Here is a 22,863-nt window from a genome sequence, read left to right on the forward strand (position 1 = left end):
GAATACTCGTAATTCTAGGAAAATTATTCAGTTTGTAAATGGCACCAGGCAGCTAAATCCATGAGCTGCCAGGCTGTGACAGCACACCGAAGTTGGGGGGTTTCGGGGCAGTCCGATCAGCTCTGAGGTGCGCGCAGCACCCGCCGCGGTCCGGGCTGAATTTGCGCTTCCAGCCAACAGCGGAAGCACCGGCGGGCGCCTCCGCGGCTCCTGCGCGGCCACGGCCGGCTCCCGGGGGGCGGCGATCGCCCCCGCCGCGGCGCCCGCGGCGGGAAATGGCGGCAGCCCCGCGGCCCGCCCCCTGCCGGCGGCGGGGCGAGCCGAGGCGCCCCGCTCCCCCCCCGCCCGCTGTCGCCGCCGCAGCCTGCGGGAGAGCCGGCGGGAGGCGAAGCGGGAGCGCGGCAAGGGGAGGTGAGGTGGAACCTGCAGAGAGCCACAGGAGGGATGTTCCTTCCCTGCCATCGAAGGCGGGAAAGTTGGGCGCAGAGGAGGGTGCCCGGCGCGCAGAGCCGCCGCCGCCGCTCCCCGTGTCCAAGCGGCCGCCCCGCCGCCTTCCCCCGGCCCCGGCCGCCCCGGCCCCCGCCATTCGGCCCGCCCCGCCCGGAGCCGCCGGCCGCAGCGCCCGCACCTGCTGCCTTCGCGCCGGGCCCGCTGAAGGCGCCGCTCGGGCCCTTCCCGCCTCCGCCCCGTCACACCGCACGCGCCGCCTCCCCGCCGCGCCGCTGAGGTGAGGCGCGGCGCGGCGCCGGCTGCAGCAGCCGCGCGGGCGGGCGGGCTTGGGCGCTCCGAGGCAGCCGGCTGCATCCGCCACCCAGCCGGGCGGAGGGAAGAGCCATGGGCGCCAGCCGCCGCCGAGGAACTCCCCTCCGCCTTCTGCCTCTCGGTGACCTGGTTTGAGGAGGAGGGAGAGAAGGGGCCGTCGCGCCCGCGGACTGTGCAAGTTGCGCTCTCCCCGTCTTCTTTTCGGAGTCGTCTGCCACCCGCGGAGCAGCATGCAGACTGGCCTCCGCGCTCCCTCCGATGTGCTCTGGCTGCCGCCGCTGCTGCCGCCTTCAGTGCATCCTGCTGCTGGCAGCACTAACCCGGGCGCTGGATGAGACGGGGAGGGGGGGAGAGCGCTGCTGCGGTTCCGCCCGCTCCTTCATGCTGGCCCCTGCTCCGGCGGGGGTAGCGCCGCCGCCGCCGCCGAGGAGGAGCCGGCCCGCCCGCCCGCCCGCCGCGCAGGGGCGCGGGGCCGGGACGCTGCCCCCGCGCAGCCCGCCCGGACCCGCATGGCGTGCTACCTGGTCATCAGCTCCCGGCACCTCAGCAACGGGCACTACCGCGGCATTAAGGGCGTCTTCAGGGGACCGCTCTGCAAGAAGGGCGCTCGCTCGCCGGTAACTGACACCCCTCGCCGCCTCCCTCCCTCCCTCCCTCGCTGCCTTCCCCCGCGCGCGGCGGGAGCGGGGCGGGTGGGTGCGCGCGGGGTGGCCGGCGCGGAGCGGAGCGGCGCGGCCCGCGGGGGGCGGCCTCGGCCCGCGGGTGCGCGGGGGCTGCCTGGCTGCGCGGCTCGGAAAAGTTTCTGTGCCGGCGGCCGCCTGTGAGGGGACGGGGGCTGGAGAAGAGGCGCTGGCTCTTCCTGGTGGAGAAAGTGGGCTGCCGTCTTGTTTGGGGCTTTTCTTTCCCCCAGTATCACGTCTCGAGCTTGTGCTGAGGGAAAGGTTATTTTTGACACTTTGCAGAAAAGTTGGAGGCTGCTAGAGAGGAAGGTGCGGCGTTTGTGTCAGCTCCGGGTGTCCTGGTTTAGTAGCTTGTCCAAGATTTTGACGCCACGGAGGAGGGAGAACGATCGACCTTCTGTTTTCCGGCTCAGAAAATGAGCTTGTGCTTTAGTAAACTACCTGTCGCGACCGAAATCTAGACAGAGTTATGTTTGAAGTGTGCGGAGGGACTGCTAAGAGCAGAGACCGCCGAGCTACCAGGGACGGTCTGTGAGTTGCTAGAGACGCTCCGCAGGAGCGAGTGCAGACGGGGAAGGAGGCGAGCGCGGGGCAGCGGCGGAGGGCGGCGGGGCGCCCTGAGGGGAGCCGCGGTGTCCCCGCGCGGGGCGGGAACGGCCCTGAGGGGAGCGGGGCGCCCTGAGGGGAGCCGCCGTGCCGGGGGCGCGCAGGAGGCGCCGAGTCGTTTTTGCCTCTCCTCTGCCCGACGTCAGTGGTCGTAGTGTTGTGAACGCTTCCATAGCGGTGACTTAACTTTCCCTGTCGAAGTGCTGCGCCTGAGTAGGCAACTCGCTTCGGGACGCTGACGCTGACCTGCGGCCCTCAGCGCCGGGCCTGCAGAGTCCTGCTCGCGGGACCCCCGCTGGCCTCAGCAGGCCCAGGCTTCACTTCACAGCACACATCCGTGCCAAACTCATTTTGGGAACTGCGTGTAATGACGAAATCTCTGCTTTCTATTTCTTGACGTTTAATGATGGATTGAAGTAACATGACAAATATTTCATTATGCACCTGAAATCTCTTCTGTGTCATATGTCATGATTCTGCTACAGCACTTACAGGTTCTTTGCTTGTACTGTTTTATTTTTCTTGTGCAGTATAATAAAACTGCACCACAGGTGCCATCAATCAGACACTGAGCTGTGTTTAGTTCCTCTGACCCGTGGATCTGATCTGCCATAGTGTGCAGACCCTTCTGAAGTGCGGGGGATGTTGAGATCAGATGTCAAGTGAGATTTCTGTCCAATATTATAGATGTAAAAAGGAAAAGATCTCAAAGATCTAACGTGGGAAGAAGCTTGACTGTAAATACTTTGTATTTAGTAGCACTTTAACAACTGATGTTCATGCCAAGCAGAAGTATCAGAAGATGTAAGGATACTATCCTTATTGTCTTAGAGGTAATAAAAGTATTATCCCTAAAGCAGTGGTATGGCACAAATTACTATCCTTCACTTTCCAGTTTCTTTCCTTTTCTAGCTACCTAGTGAGTGTGCGCACCACCCCCTCAGCCTAAACACTTAGTGAAGTAAATGCAATTGTCTGACTAGATTAACAGATCATCACTTTTGAGATAGTTCTGTAAGAAGCTGAGGGGAATTTTTGTTGAAATGCAAATGTTAGAACAAAAAAAAGAAGAAAAAGTTCAGATTTTTCTTATTGCTTAAAAAGACTTACTATATAGAAATTGATTTGAAAAGTGCTTAGACTTTACTTAAAATTGAAGCATCTTACTATGAGGCCATCTATCTTGAATTTAGTAGGAAAGAAAAAACTAAAATACTAAATATTAGAAAGTTGAAAATAATCTCATATCGCTTTCAGTACGTACAAACATTCTTTTAGGTGAACTTTCCAGAGTTTGAAACAAGTAGTAAGTCCATATTGCCTTGCTTTCCATGAAAACAGAACCTGTTGTTTTTGAGATTTACATGGTCAGAAGGTGAAATACTTTATATTTGTGAAATAAAATGTTTGGGACTAGTTCTGTAGAAAGGACTGATTTTTTGTGATCTTTAGCTTTCATTCTGAATTTTGAGGGAAAATTTTCACTTCTTCTCATGTATTTCTCTTTTCTTTTTTTCCTTACCTCTGCTTTTTAGTGGCCACTATTTGAAGTTAGTCAAGCTTTTGAGATGCTAGACTAAGTCCTAGGCAGTAGACAGTTTATGGGACTACAGGTACGTAGTAAATGAACTTTTTCTTAATCTTCGGTAACTGTAGCTCTAGAATTCTTATTTTTAAGTGTTTGATATTTAACTTTTAGTACTACTTTTACATATACAGTTTCATATTTTTGTTTTATAGGTCTAAGAGAAAAATAAGGGATACTTAGTTGGCAAACTAGATAATAGTGCACTATATTTACTGAAAACAGTGATTAATCTGCATATGTCTACAAACTTACAGTTTTCCAGACCATATTCTTCTTGTGTATCAAAGTATATGAAATTTGGAACCGTGAAGAGAACAAAATCTGGATACATTTTTACATTACGGAGGAAGGAGTCACTAAGATTTAGTACTAACTGAGGTACCCATATTCACACTTTTTTTCCACATTTTTTTTAAAAAGTATTTTCATTTTCTTTTGAAATAAGCTATGAGTTATACTTTCAGCAAGGAGGCATAAGGACCTGGCATTTGTATTCCTTGTGCTTGTGTTTTTTATTAAATACCTCCCAATTATAACTTCAAAAGGTACAGGCTATGTCTTGTAGTCATTTTTTAAAATGCTGAACTTAGAAGTAATCTTGAATACTCAATTTTATGATTTTTACCATTAAACAATCCTATATTTGTGTACTATAAACTATCTCATGCATGAGTCTGCATAGTTTCTAATGTGTAATGTATACCTTTCTATATTTAAAGTGTTCTGTATTAACAGACCATGAAATGTCAGTAGACTTAAGGCTGTGCTTTTAGAAATGAGAATGAGAATATTTAAATATCTTTATCAAATTTCATGGCTATGTGAAAAAGAATTTTTCAGTCTGGATGCTTTCACAGTGTTTATTTAGTATACTTTACTATTATTTTGTCAAAAACAAGACCAGTCCTTCCTCCTTGTATGCAGAGGGACCTTTAACTATGGCAGTAGTAAGAGGAAAAGAAATATAAGGTTGTAAAGACTGTGCAGCTCATTTATGCATTTGAATGTGAGCTGGCATGGTGAAGTAGTCATAAAATTTTCTTAAGCTTCCACCTTTCCTTTCCCCACTTCCACACGCTTTGAAGATGGGATCTGAAGGTAATGGTAATGAATTCAGAAAGAGTGGACTTAACTGGAAGCAGTTGCTAGTGAGTCGTGTATCAATGGTGTGATAGACTTGCACAGGAAAGAAGAGTTTGAGCCTGATGCCAACATTACTGAGCGTAAAGGGCAGGGAGTGGAAGTAGGAAGCTGCTTATTGCAGAGAACTGATTCTATTCTGAAGCTTTTTAATTTTATCTGGGAAAAATATGTTCATGAACATCTTATGAGAGAGTGGTAGGAAGTTTTTTGACTCTAAGAATTTCTGTTTAATGAAATACATTATGACGCAGAGGTAGAAATTTTGCATTTATTTTAGACTAATGATACTATCCACAGGATTTATGAGCCCTGAATAGATTATATTGATCAGTGTACTGGTTGTAGTTTTTGCAGTCATAACAGATGTACTGTAATATTCACCTGAAGCCAAATCTTCTCAGAGGGTTATTCTGTTACACCTCAAAAGGCTCGCAAAACTGGCACTGAAAAGGACTCGGCTGTGAAGAAAATCTTTCACGATACAGCAGAAAATGGTACTGGGAATTCAGCAGATGGCCCCCTTGCCTCTGAATCATTTCTGAGCCAATGTTGTTATTAGGGTGCACTGTTCTGCTTGTGGCTTTTCAGGTGAGATATGAACAGAGTCTCTTTTACTTTTTGGTTAAAAGATTGTTTTGTGTTTTGGAGGAAATAGAAGTTTCAATACCTTAGTCAATCTTTGTCTTGCCTAATTATTATTCTTCTGTTCTTCTGTTGCTCAATGCACTTTGAGTTGAATACAGTATTTTTCACATACTTCACTAAGTGGTTTTCTAGTAAGGCTGTCAAACAGCTGCTCTGTTGCACTTAGTGCTTGCTTAATTTCTTGAGGATGGGGAGATGTGAGGAGGGAGAGGAGGATGGTTCTCTGTTACACAGAGCTACATTTTCAACAGCAGAGGTCTCACCCTGTGTCCAGAGGTCAATCTGCACAAGCATCCCAGTAGTTCTAAATAAGTACATTCTAAGTACTTGGAACTAGGGTTTGTTTAGGTGATGCTAAACCATGAATATATTGTTCCAGCACTAAAGCAGGTGTAAACAGAACTGAGTAACACCTTGCTACTCTTTGTAGCAGATAGCAACATTGGGCACTTAATTTCTCAGAAAGTTAAAGTATGTTTGAGGAATTAGGGACCATAAATGGAGAACAGCAAGACCATGGCAAAGGCAGTTCTCCATCTGCCTGAATATGAAGGGGAAATGGCAGCACAACTGAGTCCTGAGCAAAGAGTGCCAGTTCTGTTTGCCAGCAGAGGTGTGTGCTAAACACAGGCGTGGGAAATTCTGAGAAAGCAATTTAAAAGCTAGCATGCTGAATGTGTATGATATGTAATGTGGTTTAGGTGGCAGCGGGTTAAAAGGAGGGATCCAGTGTGTAGCTGGGTGACTAGCTGGAAGGCCAAATAACGTGGGAGTCTCTGATCATAAGCATGTCATCTCTCAGTGCTGTGTCTGTACCCTGAAACAGCTCAGAAAGCAGACAAGAAGGCTATGCTATAGGCACTATCAGAAGAAATGCACAGGAAGTAAAGTTTTTATTAAGAAATATTCTATAGAGGAGCAAATAATGAACCAACAGCTCCAGTAAGTAATCTGGTTTGGGTAGCTTCTGTGGAAGGAAAAGAAAAAAAAACCCAACCATATTAGCAAAAAAATGTAGAAAGAAAAAGAGGGAGAAATAGGAAAGAAAATGGAAAGTAGTAATTTCACTCCTCTGTGCTAACAGCCTCTGGGAGCTACCTAGAGCAGGAGAGGCCACCTGCCATGGAAAAACCCTGCACATTCTGCTGAAAGCATAGAGCATGCTGTTGAAGCTACCTACATTTGTACGCAATAGTACTGGAACTAAGGAAAGGCACTCCCATTTACCTGTTTTTAATATCATTGCTTCTAGGCACTTCATTTTCCTGCTGCTGGCCTGGGCTCAGTGTCTTTCCTACTAGTCCAAACACTTCCACCATTCTGTAGAATGTAAACATTCATGCAGCCCACACTAAACTTCGATGTGAACTTATTTCCTGATTTTGTAGTTCTTCTTAGTGTACTTTTTGTGAATTTGTGCAACACATGAGAGACAGAATGAGCCTTTAGAAAATACATAAATTTATTGTTAACCACATATAGCATTGCTGTCCTTGCCTTTTATTAAACTTGTTTTTGTGTTAGGTATGGCTTTGATACGTATTTTGCTTCTAATTCCATCATTGGTTGGAATCACTTTGTGTATAGCATTATATCAAATTTAATCATCTTCAGCTAATTTCTGCTGGGCCATTTCCTTCTCCTACAATTAGCAGTAAGGTTAAGCAGGTGCTTTATGTATTACAGTGGCTTTCCAGCAATCTAATATTTTTATTGGTCCCTGAATAGAGTTCTTAAAGCTAGATCATCTGGAAATGTTTGTTTTTACATTTCTTCAGAATGGAGATAGTCTTGTGTTTCGTCTTTCTGCATCCTCACTTACAGTTCAAACACATTTTTACTCACCCAGAGTGTAGCAAATCAGCTCTTTTTATTCTGTACTGTGTGCAATCTTGAAAAAATTATGTAGAGTGCTACTGTTTGTGAAATAAGCACTTTCTCAAATAGAGCCTGTTTTTTTGGCTCAATACACTAAGCATTAAAGGCTGTTGCTCAGCCTTTTCCTGCCCTGCTTTTTGAACCTCTCCCCAAAGGTGCTGTCCATGGGGAGGAATTGCTCATTGGCATTAGGGTAGATGTCAGAACTGTTTGCTCTAACTAGAGCATTTTTTATTTTATCTCTTAATGACTAAATAAAGTGAGTAACTTTGTTTATGCAAATAATTTCATCTGAGATATAAAACTATGGTCAAAATAATCTCATAATGTGATTCTACTTACTCCTTGCCAAAAAAGGATTTGCGAGAGCTTTTTGCAAAAGGTTGTTAAATAGAGAAGGAAAAGAAAGCTTTAAAAGACTGGCCAAAAATGCACTTATTTTTCTTCTACTTCAGTTTCCCTAATAGACAGTATAGCCTTTGGCTACAAGGCATTTTTTTGGCATTTAACACTTTTTCAAGAATCTTTGCTGAGTCTTTTTATTATATTTTACCTGATTCCTTTGGAAGACTTAAGTCGTTGTTACCTGCAGTGTAATTTTTCTCACTAGTATTAGGAAATTTTGTGGGGAAATATTCCTCCAGGGAAAATGTTGACTTCATGTGAAAAAAAACAGAAATTCAGAATGTTTCTATCTGCATACTGAAATATTGTTATTTTAAAATGCTACCATTGTACCCTGTGGGAGATTCAGTTTTGCTGCTCTGTGCTTCTATCCACCTGTATAAGCCTGGCTCCTTCTACAGATACATCTTCCACGATGCCCTCAAGGTCTTCACTCCCAAAGACAGTGCATCACATTTGTAACGACATGCAGCAGAAGCTGTAATCCTTCTTTTGGAGCTCAAGATGTAGGATACTACTGTAAAAGTTTTCTTACTCCTACATCAGTAAAACAGCATGGATCAGGGATAGTTTATGTAAAAGGTCAAGTTCAGTTCATCATGGTATCAAGTCTATGTCAAAGACAACTAGACATGCATAAATGGGCCTGCAGGAACTGAAATACCCAACTAGAAATGTGCAGTACCACTAAGAAATTAGTTTGTCCATCCAAATTTAGTGATCTCCACCATGGAAAAATAATCTGCAAACATATGTGCATGCAAAGGTCCATACATTCACACATTTCTGAATAGTAAAAGATAGAGCCTTTAAAAAAGCTATTTAGGATTCAAATCAACAGTTGCAAACACTATTTTTTCAAGATTCAACCAGTTCTGCTATTGGGCTTTGAACCTTCAAAACACTGAGTTAATAGTATTAAAATAACTTGATTTATGATGATAATCTGCATAGCTTATATCAGAGGCAGTAATTGTAGTATTAGAACTAGGTATCTGGAGTTCACTCTTGTGTTCCTGTATTTTATGTATCACTGCTTGTCTTGAAAATCAACTACTGCGCATGAGTAACAAGATTTGTCATGGGGTATGTACATGCCTGAAAATGCTGTTCACTGCTCAGAATGTATTGTTCTGTACTCAGTAGTAAGACACTTTAATGACAGCTTTTTTCCCCCCCTTATACTAGGCTAAATTTATGTGCATAGTGGATAAGATGTAAACATCATCATCAAAATTTTGTCCCAGTTTCATAGTTATGCATAATGATAATTGGCAAGCTGGTTCAAGTAAAGAAATAGAACTATTACTGGGAGATTGCATGCAGCTCTGAAACAATTCTTACATTAATCAACTCTAGTTGATATCAATTTTTCAATTGATGTTTTCCCTGGAACACATTCTAAAACAAATTTAGTGCATTTGTGTCAATAGAAATATTCAATCTATATTCTGCTCAGATTGAACTGCAAAGATGTATTTGATGTTGTTGAGAAAATTCTCAGTTGTAATCGTCTGTAAATCTGCAGCCTGCATTTCCAAGTTAGATTGTATCATATTAGGAAGGCTTTTGAAACTGGATTGGAAAGTGTAAGAACAGAACTTCCTAAAATATTTCCTGTGATAACAAAATATTTTACAGATGGGATTTGGGGGTTAATAGGGTTCAAATTATATATAAAATCTGCATGAATGCTGAGAATGGAGAGTCTGCTAGAAATGCAAGCCATGTATTTAATGTTATTGCCAAAGAAAAGTTCTCATATTCTGGTTTTTATAATTCTAATTTTAGTATTTGTATGAATTTCCAGTGAGCAGTACAGATCATTTGTCTGTACTAATCATTGTTTGTCTGTGCTGATCATCAAATCTTCAGTGGAGGAATGAAATTTCGTGAGGTACGAAAAGCTCAAACCACTGATGTTTTGTATGGAGATTCTAAGAAAGAGGGAAAGGAGTATGTTCCCGTCCCCCTATGTTAGTCACCTTTAATCAGAAAAACTGATTTCAAATCCTGATATTTTGAGCCTGTACTTGAGCCATTGTCTCTGATTACAAGAAGCTTCTGGAGCTGTATTTCAGATTGACAGGGAAAAAATACGCAGAGATCCCCATGTGGCTTTTTTGGTGAATATTATGGTCCAAATACTAGCTAATGCTGGAGATCAGTGGACTGGATAATCATAACGATTGTCATGGTATGGAGAAGGCAGTGCTTATTTTCATATACTGTTCTCAGTGCTCTGTTATTCTGGAAGGCATCATGGTATAGGTAAAGGAACAGGGTGGCTGCAACTTGTACAGCTGTGAGAAGAAGCTGCCCTAGGGACATGCACATAGTCAGAATACAGGGGATGGCTGTGCAGGTCTGGCTGGTTCTCCTCTGATGAGCACTAGGTCAGAAATTGTTACATAGCTATTGAGAATTTGTTTGCAAAAAAAATTTAAAAGCACAATTCTTTAGGTATTAAGCAAAAATGAAACACACACAATGTGATGTGTATTCAAGTAGTTTGTGCATATCAAATAATGAATTCACATCCTGTAAAATGTCATTGAATCCACATGCAGCTTTTCCTAGCTGTCTGAATACTTAACTGCAGTCCTTATAAAGTTGTATTATTGCTGTTGCTTTCTAGAAGTATAGGGATGTTATGTTGCATCCGTATATGATACATGGACACTAGCATTTTCCTTTTGTAATGTTAAGCATACATTTAGTTCTTTTAAAGAAAAGATAGCAAAACTGAGGTGGAAAGATAGTTTAGTAAGCCCAGTTAAGAAAGGTTAATACTGTACAAATTGTTTAGTACTAATACAAAGATTTCAGATCTATACTACAGTGATAAATATTATTCTTGGCTATTTAGTGTGGTAAAGAGGTAATGTAAGGAAGGCTGAACGGTGTTGGAGATGATGATTTATTCACAAAATAAAAGAACATTTCTAAAAGTTCTGTTTCCTGTACTGAGTAATAAATTTTTGTGGTTATTAATAATCAATAAAAAATTCAGAGATATGCTGTTTAATGCAGAAATTGTATTCATGTCCTATAAAATAAAAATGGTATTGAAATAAGCGTTGAATATGTAAGCTTACTGATTCTATATTTCATTAGTGTTTTCTGCTGAAGACTAATTTATTATTGTAGTGTCTTGTATACCCTGTAGAACAGGAGTTATTTTTATTAGGTATGTACTGTAAAGTATATGTTTTACTTCTTAGCATTATAATATATGTATTTGAGAATTTAAAGTACAAAAAATACAGATGCAACATTTTGGTTATTTATCTCGGAAGATAAGCCTTCCCCCAACAGAATCAAAAAGACTGCCTCTAAAATTATTCCCTAGAGGACATGTCTTATTTGAAAATGGTGACACTTGATGGAGAAAGATGTGCCTTTCATTTTGGCTAGGTTAATAAATCTGTGAAGCATAGGTTTAGAGCTCTCCTGTTATTGGGGGACAAGTTTTCATTCTGTGGCATAAAAAAGGAGCAGTGATAGGATTTTTTATTATTATTTTTACAAATAGCGGATGTTTCTTAAAGTCATGGCTGAAATAGGGTTATATCTTCATGACATGATATAACTTATAATGTGGAAAGGAAAATGGAATAACTAAACTTTATTTTTTAAATTCCTTTTTAAAATGCAGTTTACTAACCAGGGTATCTGTTCGGGTATTATTTTCTCTACTTATAGAGTCCCTGACTTCGCAGGAGATTGCATTTGGTAACAGTGGGTTGTGGGATCAAGCTTTAAATATTTATGTTGGTCTGCATCCATGATAAGTTTTATCAGCAGAGACAATTATAAACAGCAAATCACAAGAAGTTAATTTTTTTACAGCAGTTGAAACAAGTTTATAGAATGATTTAACGGAGCCTACATAATCTTCACAATCAGTAAAAGCTAAAGCAGAGAAATATGCTTAAAATCCAGAGCAAAAATGTTTTGTTTCCATGATCTATTCTTGAAGTCCTATTTTTAAAGTTATAGCAAATCAGGCTTATTACATATGTACATCTAGAAATGCTCCAGTGGAAAAACAGCCTTTTTTCTGCTGTATATTTAGATTTATCTAAGGTTGACTTATAACCTTAAGTAATAAGGGCCTTGAATGCCTTTTTTTCTCAACTCTTACAATGTGTTGCTTACCATAAGATATTTTCCAAAATATATCTAATTAAATAATTGTGTCTTCCTAACACTCCAAATAGCACTGTTTGAAGATGAAAGTCATGATGAAAATAAAATACTTGAAATGATTTTTGAAACTATTTTTAGCTGTATTTGATTGTTGTACCAAACAATACTACGATCTTGAATAACTGAAAAACTCCTCCAAACTAACCAACCGTCTCTGCCCCTGAAACCACAGCAAAATCAGAGTTAGTGGGCTGAGATCACCAATAATCCGAAAAATCACTAACAGTTTTTCCTACCATATTCGTGCAGGTAAAATTCAAATTCTGCCCTTCAATGTGCCTGGAAATAGCTATATAAATCCTAATTGGCTTCCTGATTGCACTTTGAGCATAACTGATTAAGCACCTTACACTGAAGAGCTTTGAAGAGTACATAAAGGTACTGTGAGTTGTATCTTTCCAATGAAAGTTATGACTGCTCACGTTATATGTTATAAATGAAATTCCATTCTTTTCTATCATTATTATGTACTTATTTGATTATGTTTATATGACTAACTTCTGACTGGTAAGGATGATGAATATAGACATTAGGCATTAGGCAGCCTTAAAAAGATTGATGCTTTTGATTGCAGCATACTGTATGATAAATTGTAGGGTTCAAATCTCTCACAGAGTTACAAAGGATATGTGGTATCTGAAGAAACATAGAGGTGTCAATTTTCTTCTTGATGGTACTAATATATTTTGATAAAATCTGCATATTAAGAACAGAATGAGCCCTCAAATACAGTGATTTAGTACTGCAATTGTACACTGTACTTCCCTGTGAGTAGAACAAACAATAAAAACGTGAATCCTTGCTTCCACTCTGAAAGGCAGTGAACAAAGACCTGTAGGCATTACAGTTGGCAGGCGTGGAGACGAATTGGTTTTCAGAAGTGACTGGAAGGAGGACAGGAAGAGGATATAGTAAATGTGAATGAGGAGGTTAATTGCCAAATAAATGAGTTTTCTACAGAAAATGCTGAGGCCCAGATTCTCAAAGGCTATGTCTATGTTAGTAAACAGTGCCAGGAAACGTTCCCGGACACTGGAACTTAATTGACTACACTATTAAATTGTGAGTACCGTTTCTAGTATGTTTGTGGCCTGGACTAAGCAATACTCTGAAACTTTCTCGGAGATAGTTTGGGAATTAGCATAGGGAAGGGATCATTACCAGCAGGGAGTTTGCCTGTGGACACTTGCTTCTGGAAGCTAAGAGTTTAACAGCAGTTAAACTGTTCAGTGTCAGAGAATGATCCTGGGGCCTTCTGTAGACATAGCCAAATATGTGTAAGTGATGATGAGGCTGCAGATATTTTTTGGAAAGGCATTAGGGGTAGTAAATGTATTTGAAAATGGGAAAATGATCAGAGAATCAAGGAGATGGAAAGTTAGTACTGCAGATTTAGTGTTGTACAGTGGGAAATCACAGGCATGTGGACCAGCTTTTCAACAGGTGTGGAAGAGGAAAGGAGACATTATTAAAAGAAACGTCCTTGATACCCGTGGAAAAGAAAAATCTCCAAAAGCTACATTGAGTCTGTCTAAAGTGAAAGAAGTCTGTGTTTTTGTCAGGGAAAAAAAGAAAAGTTCAAGCATGAACATTTTAAGACTGCATTGACAAAGGTGCGAGTGAAGCAGAGGAAGATCTGTGAGTTGGTTAGTGGTGACAGTCATGATTTGGGATTGCTCAGCAATGATGGTTAAAGGCTGGCGAAGAACACAGCTACTCTCCAGTGAGAAATCAATATAAAATTATGGTTTACATACCAGTGTGTCTTCATCAATCCAGGCCTCTATAGTACTTATGAATGACTGCATTCAGTGGCAGATTGGGGACCTATTATGGATTCTGACTGAAATTATGAGATTTATTTATATGTCTGAATTGGTGTAGGACTGCCCTTTGCCTTACCACTCTTTGCACATCATCTTGGGCTAAAATTTTGAAAAGGAGCTGTTGGAGGACTACTAACACTTCAGTATTTACCACAATGTAATTTCTCTATGGAATACAACAGATGTGTTCAAGCAACTGCAAGAGCTGGCAGAGTCAGTACTAGGCCCTGGGAAGAGGCTGTGGGGCTGTAAGACTTTGTAATACTACAGGAAAGGGACGTGAGTCCTGCAGGCAGGCGATATGTCACAGCCCTTACCCATAAACCAAAGCGTTTTTTCGCCCTTGAAACGAGGTAGCCTTTTCCAAACTGCCTGATGGGAACAGTGCCCATCCTCTGTTGTACAATAGTTGTATGTTACCTGAAAAAAGGGTGGTTGCCTGAGGCCAAAATTGTGCTGAAATATGTTGTAAAAACAGAACAGTGTTGTTGGTTTTGTAGTAGCACTTGAGCCCATGTCCTGGCTCTGGTTAGTTGCTAGAATAAGTGTAGCCTCTGCTTCAGCTCTGTTAAGGGTACACTGAAGAAAGGACTGTAAAGAGCAGCATATTGGGACATCCAGAAATTGAAAGGTAGTAGCTAAATCTCCCAACAGCAGTCTGGTGGCTGGACAAGGTGGAGTGGCTAGCATTCCTCACCATTAAAAATCTGTTTCATATTTCTAATCAGAGGAATTCCAGTAATTGTGATAAACATATGCTGACTGAATAGGAGAAAGCTCAACTTCACTCTTGAGCAATGAATTTCAAAAATAAGGAATAGGTTAGAGAATATTTGGGCGTCAGAATGAGCTTCGTGGAATGCTTTCCAGGGTTCTTTCTGGCATTCTTGAAATTCATAGGGAAAACAGGTGCCCAGTGGCCGTCTGCTCAGGGCAAGATCTTAGCTTTTGTAAATCAGTTGGTTAATTGATTGCAAGACTGATATATGCCAGTGAGGATCTAGTCCTTGGATTTTTTTACTAAGTAATCTGGCTAAAGTTAGTGAGTACCAATTAACTATGACCTCCAGGATTGAGACATCACTGTGCTTCAATCATAAATTGTAAATTATAAAGGAAATGGAACTATACTCCATGTATTTTTTTTTGAACTCTATACAGAAGTGGCTGTCTTCTCTGTACTACTGAATGACAAACAATATTGCTTAATTACAAACCACGCTGCTACAGAATATATATTTACATGGTTATCAGAAGACCTTGCTGGCTATTCAGTACACTTTTCTGAGGGTATGTAGTTTGACACAAAACTTGCTTCAACTTTATTTACAGCAGAGAGATGTTCATTAAGGAAGGATAGTTCTGTGTTTATTCTCTGTGTGACAGTGGTTATATTGCATACTCACAATAGTAGCATCAGTGCCACTTGCTTTCAGGATCCAGGATTTCTGGTTGGAATAAATCAGATCTAAGTGAAAGACATAGTGGCACTTCTTTACTTTTCGGCAGAAAAAGCTCCACAGAAGTCAGTTGCAACTTTTATTGGATTAGAAATGCAGGACGGTGTGTTCCTGAATGTTAACTAGCAATCAGACTTAAGTTCTGTCCCAGAGATTTTTGCACATTAAAGCTAATACCTATTCCCTGCTGTTACAATTTTGTATATAAGTTAATGATGAGGCTTGTGAACATCAGCTGATGACATAGTGAATGATTAGTTTACTATGGAGGACAAGTGCCATTTTCAAGTTTCTTTTGGAATCTAATGCACAATATTTTATTAACAATGTAAGATGGATTTTCTAGGTTAGTATGTTTAGAAGTCCCTATAGAGATTTCTGTTTGTTTGTTTTCCTCTTAGATTGCGGTGTTACCACTCTGATAATTTCCTCTAACATAATATGTACCAGAAGCCTGCCAACAGTCATTATCTGTAGGGCTGCTGGAGAAGGAATTATACTCTTTAATGACTTTAATGGGACCCTGCACTTGGATGAAATAGAAGGACTGACATTTATTTCCACAGGGAATAAGATACCCTGTCTTCACAAGAATATGAAGTCCCTGTGCTGTTTCAGTTCAGTAGCTGCCTGCACACCAGGGCTGCTGTCACGGCTGGAGAAAACTGGAAGCTTCACAGTACAGCCATTCACTGACTATAGAAGCACTTTGGAGCTTGATGCTTTGCTGGACAAGAGCCTTCACCTTCTGAGCAGTCTCACTCCTTCATGTTGTTGATTCAGCCACTAGGCAAGCGAGAGGTGAGAGGCAGAGGAATCTCACTTTATTATTCAGAGTTAATAAATATTTCCACTGTGATATTAAGTGCTGATCTCATGAGTCTGGCAAATTACCCCTATTTATGGGGGTGCCATAGGTTTTGTGAGGCTACTTCAGTTTGTCTAACTGGGGAAAAATATGTGTGTGTATTATTTATCTATATGGGATAACGGCTGCCTTTCCTGTCAGTATATCCACTAGTAGTGCTGTGCTAGATACACTGTGATAGCTGAATAATAACTAATTTCTATGTTTCTACCAGAAAGTTCAGGAGGAAACTTGCAGTCCAACATGGAAGGATGAGCTGTGACGGGCTGGGTTTTTTATCCTGACTTTTTATGATGAACTTGGAGTCATTGTTGCTCAGGCAGATTATGGGTGGCATGCAGCATTGCTTTGGGAAGAAGAAAGGGAAAGAAAAATAGAGGAAGCTAATATGCAAGAACAGAAGTTTTTTCCATTGGTTTTGTTCTCATAGTGACAGCCTTCTAGATAAGAGGTATTCATCTTTGGCCAAAGGTCGGCAATGTGACACTAATTTTAAAATAATTGACACAAAGAACTAAAAGCTTTGAAAAACAGAATTTGGGGAATTTATGTGAGGATATTTTTTTTTACTCTCTAGCTAGTTCATGAACTAGTTGAGAATTGGAGCTGGTGGTGGATGCTGCTGTCTGAGTGTGATATTTGTCCTGCTTGGCTCTAGTTTACTCCTACCCTCAAAACAACTGACACTTGGATACAAATCTTATGGAGGATTTTGGTTAATTTGTGTTTAGTTAGTCTGTATATATATATGGGCTACAGGCAATATAGTGGAAAAAGAGTTGGTCACAATCTGCAGATAAATGATATGTTTTAATGCTGGAACTGTCTTCCTTGCATGACTATAATTTCAGTCTTTGTCTTAGAGTGTGTAAACTATAAGCTGTTGCTCTCTTAGCGCATTGAGTGTATTTATCACACACTAAAAGTCTGACAAAATGCAGTTTTTGTCACAAATAAATGAAGAGTTCCCCTCTTTAGCTATGGTGTTGAGAATGCTTTTGTGCAAAGGAAGGAATGAATCAATAGCTCTCAGTTGCAGGAGCACAGCTTCTTACAGTAAGTATGTCCTGAGGAAGCACAGCTTTTCAGAGAGGCATGTGCAATAATTTACGTCTGAACCATTTGTTGATATTGGCAAAGCGTCACAGGTGCTCCAAGTGCTCTGAGAGGCTGGGGAGAAGAATGTGGCAGCTGACTGCGGTTTCATCCGTCTGCGGTTTCATCCCCTCGCGGAGGGATGAAATTTGTACACAGCAAGAGATCCGAAAGGAACATTCGTTTTCCCGGTAACTAGTAGAGGAATTAATCTGCACTTCTCATAGTAGTTTCAAGTAGTTTACTGAGCTTGGTTCTCCTGATTTTCAGCAAAATCTCCTGTAAAAATGTTGTAGAAAGTCCTTTAGTCTTCCATTCAGTTACTCTGCCATGTACAGTGGCACATCTTACTCACTCTTTGAATGTTTTACACTCCCGGAGGGATTTAAGACTAAATACTATGTAGAGTACAAACTTAACACATCAAATTAATTTTGCAGTATACACAGCGATGAATAATTTGAATTAAAGGCTTAATCTTGTTTATGCTGAAGCCAAGATTTTTTAGATTTTATTGTGGTTTATGATTGGAATGTAGATCTTGATTTTTTTTTTTACCAATTATATAAAATATTTCATATTGTTAAGCTGATAAAGGCATAGTATATTAAGAAAAAACAATGGAAAAAAATGAAGAAAATACCAACATGTTTCTACCAACATTTTTGCTTTTCATGAAGAAAAAATAAGTTTCCAGTCTTACAATTATTTTCTGAAACAAAAAGTCATATTACCTTCAGATCATTGTATCATCTATGCTAGAAAATGGCAATTGATGATTATTGATTTTTCTTCTCAAGTTTGGCTGGACAGCAGACAAGGTTAACATTCAGTGATCGTATGGCTCAGTTTATATTAAATAATCTTTTAGGTTGAGATAATTAGAGGCCTTCAAAGTAAGCTAAGGGCTACTTGTTTTTGGAATGTGATCTACTGTATAATGGATTTCTCCTACAAAAAAGTTAGAATTTAAAATCTAATGTTCAGAATCAACAACAGAAAAAATATCTTTAAAGTTCAGAAACATACAAAAATATTTACAGATTTTAAAGATTTATATACATATGGAGAGAGTGGAAGGTGCAGGATTTTAAGCAATGGAAAATCTGGATTATGCAGAATATTGCAAGTGATGTGAGTTTATACTCTTGGTGGGACTGTTAAAAAGAATGTGGGTTAGAGAGGCTGGGATCATTATACATAGAAAATAAATATGTAGAGAGATATATTAAGATGAAGTGTGTAAAACTGAGGATACCCAACAGTATGTGTTATAATGTTTATAAAGACTATTTTATTTCATCATTTCTTGGAATTGGATATGGTCAACAAATTCCAGAGGTTTTTATTAATTAAATAATTTCATGTTTCTGTGGCAAAAAAAAATGAATAATTTGTTTCCCCTTAATAAAGATATTCTTGCAACTCATTATTTTTGAATGCTTCATAGAAGAAAGGATAGACTGATAGTAATTGTCGACAGCTCATAATTTAGGCCAGCATCTTTTGGCTGCTTTGGAAATAGTGTTGCAGTTTTCTGTCCTGAAGGGAAAACAATGAGTTTTACACATGCGCAATGACTTCCCATGCTAAGTCAGCTTGAATTATAATCTCTGAATGTTCTATGGAGAAATAGCTTTGAACCTAAATTCAATTCTAACTTTCCTCACTACAGCCTGAGGAGAGGAGGTGTTTTTTTCACAGAACAGTAGAAATCCTGTGGACATCTGACAGCCTCTATTTCCCTCCATTTCATGCGTTAATTTAGTAAAAAAATAAAATACATTAAGCAAGCCTGGAGAATGGAGGGATAGAAGAAAAGCAAGACAATAATGCTGCATGAAGGAATCTGTTCTTGCTTCCATTATCTCCCTGGTTGTTCTTAGAAAGGTACGTGCTTTGCTCTCAATACTGTGTGATGGCTCAGTACAGCCTGTACACCCATTTAGCTGGGCTAGCTAAATGGAGAGGGGCAAAGAGCAGAAGGTAAGGAAAGGGATTTACAGGGAGGCAAAATTGTGTGGTGTTTCTCCAGGAAGCACCTTGTGCAGACAGGTCTGTGTGGCTCAGCAGCAGCAGTAGTTGCAAAGCGTCTTCCTTGATCCTGAGGGGAAGTGGTGCAAGTAAGTCAAATTGGAGGGTTTAGTTTGCTTCTCCTTTATAAACTAATTGCAGAAAGGAGAGGGGATTCTTGCATATGTGCATGAAGAGTCTTTACATGATCCAGATTATAAATCACAATACATAAGTACTTCTAACATCTTTACAAAGTAGGTAAATAGAAAAAAGAAAGAAAATTTCACTAAAGCTGGGAAAGGTGGGACTTAGTGTTCTGGTAAAATGTGTAATAACACATTTACTAGGAAGGAAAGGAGTCTGTGTGGGTAATAGAGTATACAAGTTGGAAAAAAAATTCATATTACACCTCTATAATTTTATGTTAATGTTAACAGGTAGGTATAAATAATAATTTCTTGCATTGCTCTATAAAAATGGTGTTAGCAATTTTGTCACAGGTCCTGTAGTAACATAGTTGTATATTTCACTTGGCACATGTTGGCTCTGATCATTTTAATGAGATTTCTGCTTTTTCCAACATGTGAAGCTTTGTGTGCCTAAATGTTGTCTGGTTAGGACCCTGACTTTAGAAAGGAAAAAAAAAACAAACAAAAAAAAACCCATTGATATTGTTAATGAAGCAGAAAATTCTAGCAGAAGCTAGGCTGTAGTATTGTGTTCTGCAAGCGTATGCTTAGGATGGCCTAAAGATGGTAGGCCACTGTACCTTTGTGTATTACTTAAAAGAATTGCCTCCATAATCAGCGTGGGCTGTCAGTGCCACAGCAGCTTCTTTGAATTTACAAGGTGAGGTGTAGTTCTGGGCTGGTGCCAGGCAGACGCCTTTGGCACAGGACTGTGCTTATCCTTGGATATCGGTCTCACAGATGGGCTTAGTAGTGCAGGTGTAATTACTGCTAGTTATTTTTTAGCAGCTTGCTGGCTGAGGCCCCTTAAATCTACTAGTAGTGTTTCCTTATCTCAGCTGTGCTAGCCTGGAGTAGCTGCTGCCTGGGAAGCAGCTAGAGGTTGTTGACAGAACAGAATATGCACGCCTGCCTTGATGGGACTTCGATCAGTGTGTAGTTTCACACGCTAGGCACGCTACCACATACTCTCTCAGTCACTGCTCCTCGCCAAATCTTCTGCGGGTGTTCTCACTAGAAAGGTCTACCCTTATTTACATGCAGACATTCTCAATGAATCATTTACGTTGCACACATGTAAATGAGAGCAAAATGTGATTCATTATTTTGTGATTAAAAACAGATACCCAGAGACATCTCATTTTGTTAAGTGTTGCATTCCCAGGCCATCATTAATAAGAGGCTTGGAAATCTTTTAAGTAAATGTTTCTTCTTTGTGTCCTAGACATGAATGGTTATCAATAGCAGCAGGTTGCTGAAGTCAGCTTAAATAGCAGGAATGCCTTTCATGAAAACGGTAATGGGTAAAACAGATTGAATTTGAAATTCAGTACAGGCACATGCTTCAGGCTAGCCTGAGAGGTGAGCTGTCTAGAGACCTCTGTGATGCTCATGGTGGTGAAAAACTGGAAAATGGCTAATCATAGGGCTGGTTAAATGTGCAACAGACAGAGGGGGATTATATATTGAGACAGCCTTTTTGTTTTCTGCAGACTGATAGTTACAGGGTCCTACTATCTCAATAGAAGGAAGGCTCCAAGAATTAATATTTTTTCACAGAATTCATAATACAGGTGTAAACTGAGGCCTCTGTTCCAAAAAAATACATGAGAACTGTAGTATTTCCATCACAGCTTTTCCTATATATTCTTTATCTGGAGTTGGTACACTTTTAAATGCACGGACACATTAGCAGAAATTTTGCCTTTCAAGCCCACAGATCTTAAAGAGAGGAGTGGAAACAAGAGTGTCTTGTGTTTGATATGTGCTCTGCATCTCTCTGCTTCCTTGCCTAGGCACCCTAGTATAACAGCTCTGTCCATTTGTACTGCTGCAGGATTTCACTTTCTGCTTCAAAAAGGGGGATATTTCTCTAAGAGTTAGGACACGTTATTGTCATATGCTGTCTGTCCCCAGTTTGATGGATACTATCTCAATATCTCATTGTACCTTTTAAAAATAAGCTTCAGTCTTGCAAGCATTAACTGAATGAATAGGATTACCTGCATGAATAAAGTCAAAGCATTACTTAGAAGCATATAATCAAAGCAAGAAATTTCTACTTTTAACTTTTGAGCATTCTCCATAGCTTCTTTTTTGGCCAAAATTATTAAATCAGCTGTATGCAAAAAAAAAAAAAAAAAAAAAAAAAAGTTTTAAAATGAACTTTAAAATCTTTTTTGCATACAATTAAAAATTAACTGAATTTTAAAGTAACAGGCAACTGTTCTGACTTAACTGAAATTTTACTTTGACACTTGTGCAATAAGAGATTTTACAGTTTCCAGTATATATGAACATACAGTTCCAGGATGTGTAATGAAATTACAGAAGATCATGTTTAATCTTTTCCTGAGGCCACAGAAGAAGGTTTAGAACTTGTTTAATTGTATTTAATGTGCTTACAATTCTAAAATAGTGAATACAGTTTGCTACATTAGAGGCTCCCATTTTATGGAGTTAGGTGAAACATAGCTGCACCAGGACATATTTCTGTCGCTATATACATACATATTTGTGTGTGTGTGTATTTAAGTATGACCTCTTTTTTGTAGTATCTGGGGAGGTTAAATTAAGGCACATATTTCTCTGTGATTATTTAAATAATCACAACTTGAAAAAAGCCTCATTTATGCAAGACTAACATATGAGTATTGATAGTCAGCTGGATGTTTGACAAAATATTTTGCATTTTCAGTAATATGTTATTTAAAATTTTGAAGTAGCTTTTTATTTACTATATTGTTAAGATAATTTGACTTTTATTTGTAATACAATGCTTAACTTCTAGCTCATCATCTCTCTCCAGCTTAACTGTCAGTATATTTGTCTTACATTGATGGTGTCTGAGTGCTTCCCAGGAGCAGAAAGTTTTGTCTGTAATGTATGTACCTCTTTCTTTCCAGCAAGGCTTAGAATCAAGGATTCATTACTTAAATATACATATATATATATATTGCTGAATATAGAGAATGTAGACTATGGTGAGTAAGGAAAGTTCTTTGTGTCAGATGATCCAAATCTTAAAAGACAGGATGGTTATTGGGTTCTTAGAAATGAATAGATTTTTAGATAGAAAATACATGTCCAGAATCTCTCCTCAGCTCTTCCAGATTTTATACTCATGTAACCCTGTTGATGTCACTGCTGTTTTTCAGTAGATTATGACTGTTTCCTCAATTTAGAGAGCATGCCTTTAGCTTAGTAATTATTTTATATCAGAATATTGTTGTCTGGCTTTTAATCTGATCTACTTATGCTTGCATAAGTATAAAGGCATAGGAAACAATCTGGGGCAATGCTGCTGTATTGTTATAGTAGTCGTATTTTCATTTTTATGTACCGTTAATTTGAGCATCTGAAATTCAAAATATCTTAATTTATGAATAACTTTTGAGCCTTGCTTACATCTTCGTGTAAGAGAGTTGATATTTAAAATTTAATCTTTAAAGAATTCTAGTGCATGGTGTAACTTGTGTCAGATAGGTGAT

General features: G+C 40.0%; 1 protein-coding gene across 1 annotated transcript in view; it reads left to right on the top strand.

The window, feature by feature from the left end:
* The first annotated feature begins 1,271 nt into the window (after positions 1-1,271).
* The window catches only part of ZNF804B (zinc finger protein 804B), a 238,129-nt gene continuing 216,537 nt past the window's right edge, over positions 1,272-22,863 (top strand). Inside the window, exon 1 of the mRNA XM_062567734.1 lies at positions 1,272-1,379. Coding sequence (XP_062423718.1) covers positions 1,272-1,379 — 108 coding nt within the window. The remainder of the gene's footprint in view (positions 1,380-22,863) is intronic.

Source organism: Rhea pennata, chromosome 2 (genome assembly GCF_028389875.1).
Source record: "Rhea pennata isolate bPtePen1 chromosome 2, bPtePen1.pri, whole genome shotgun sequence".
Taxonomy (NCBI): Eukaryota; Metazoa; Chordata; class Aves; order Rheiformes; family Rheidae; genus Rhea; species Rhea pennata.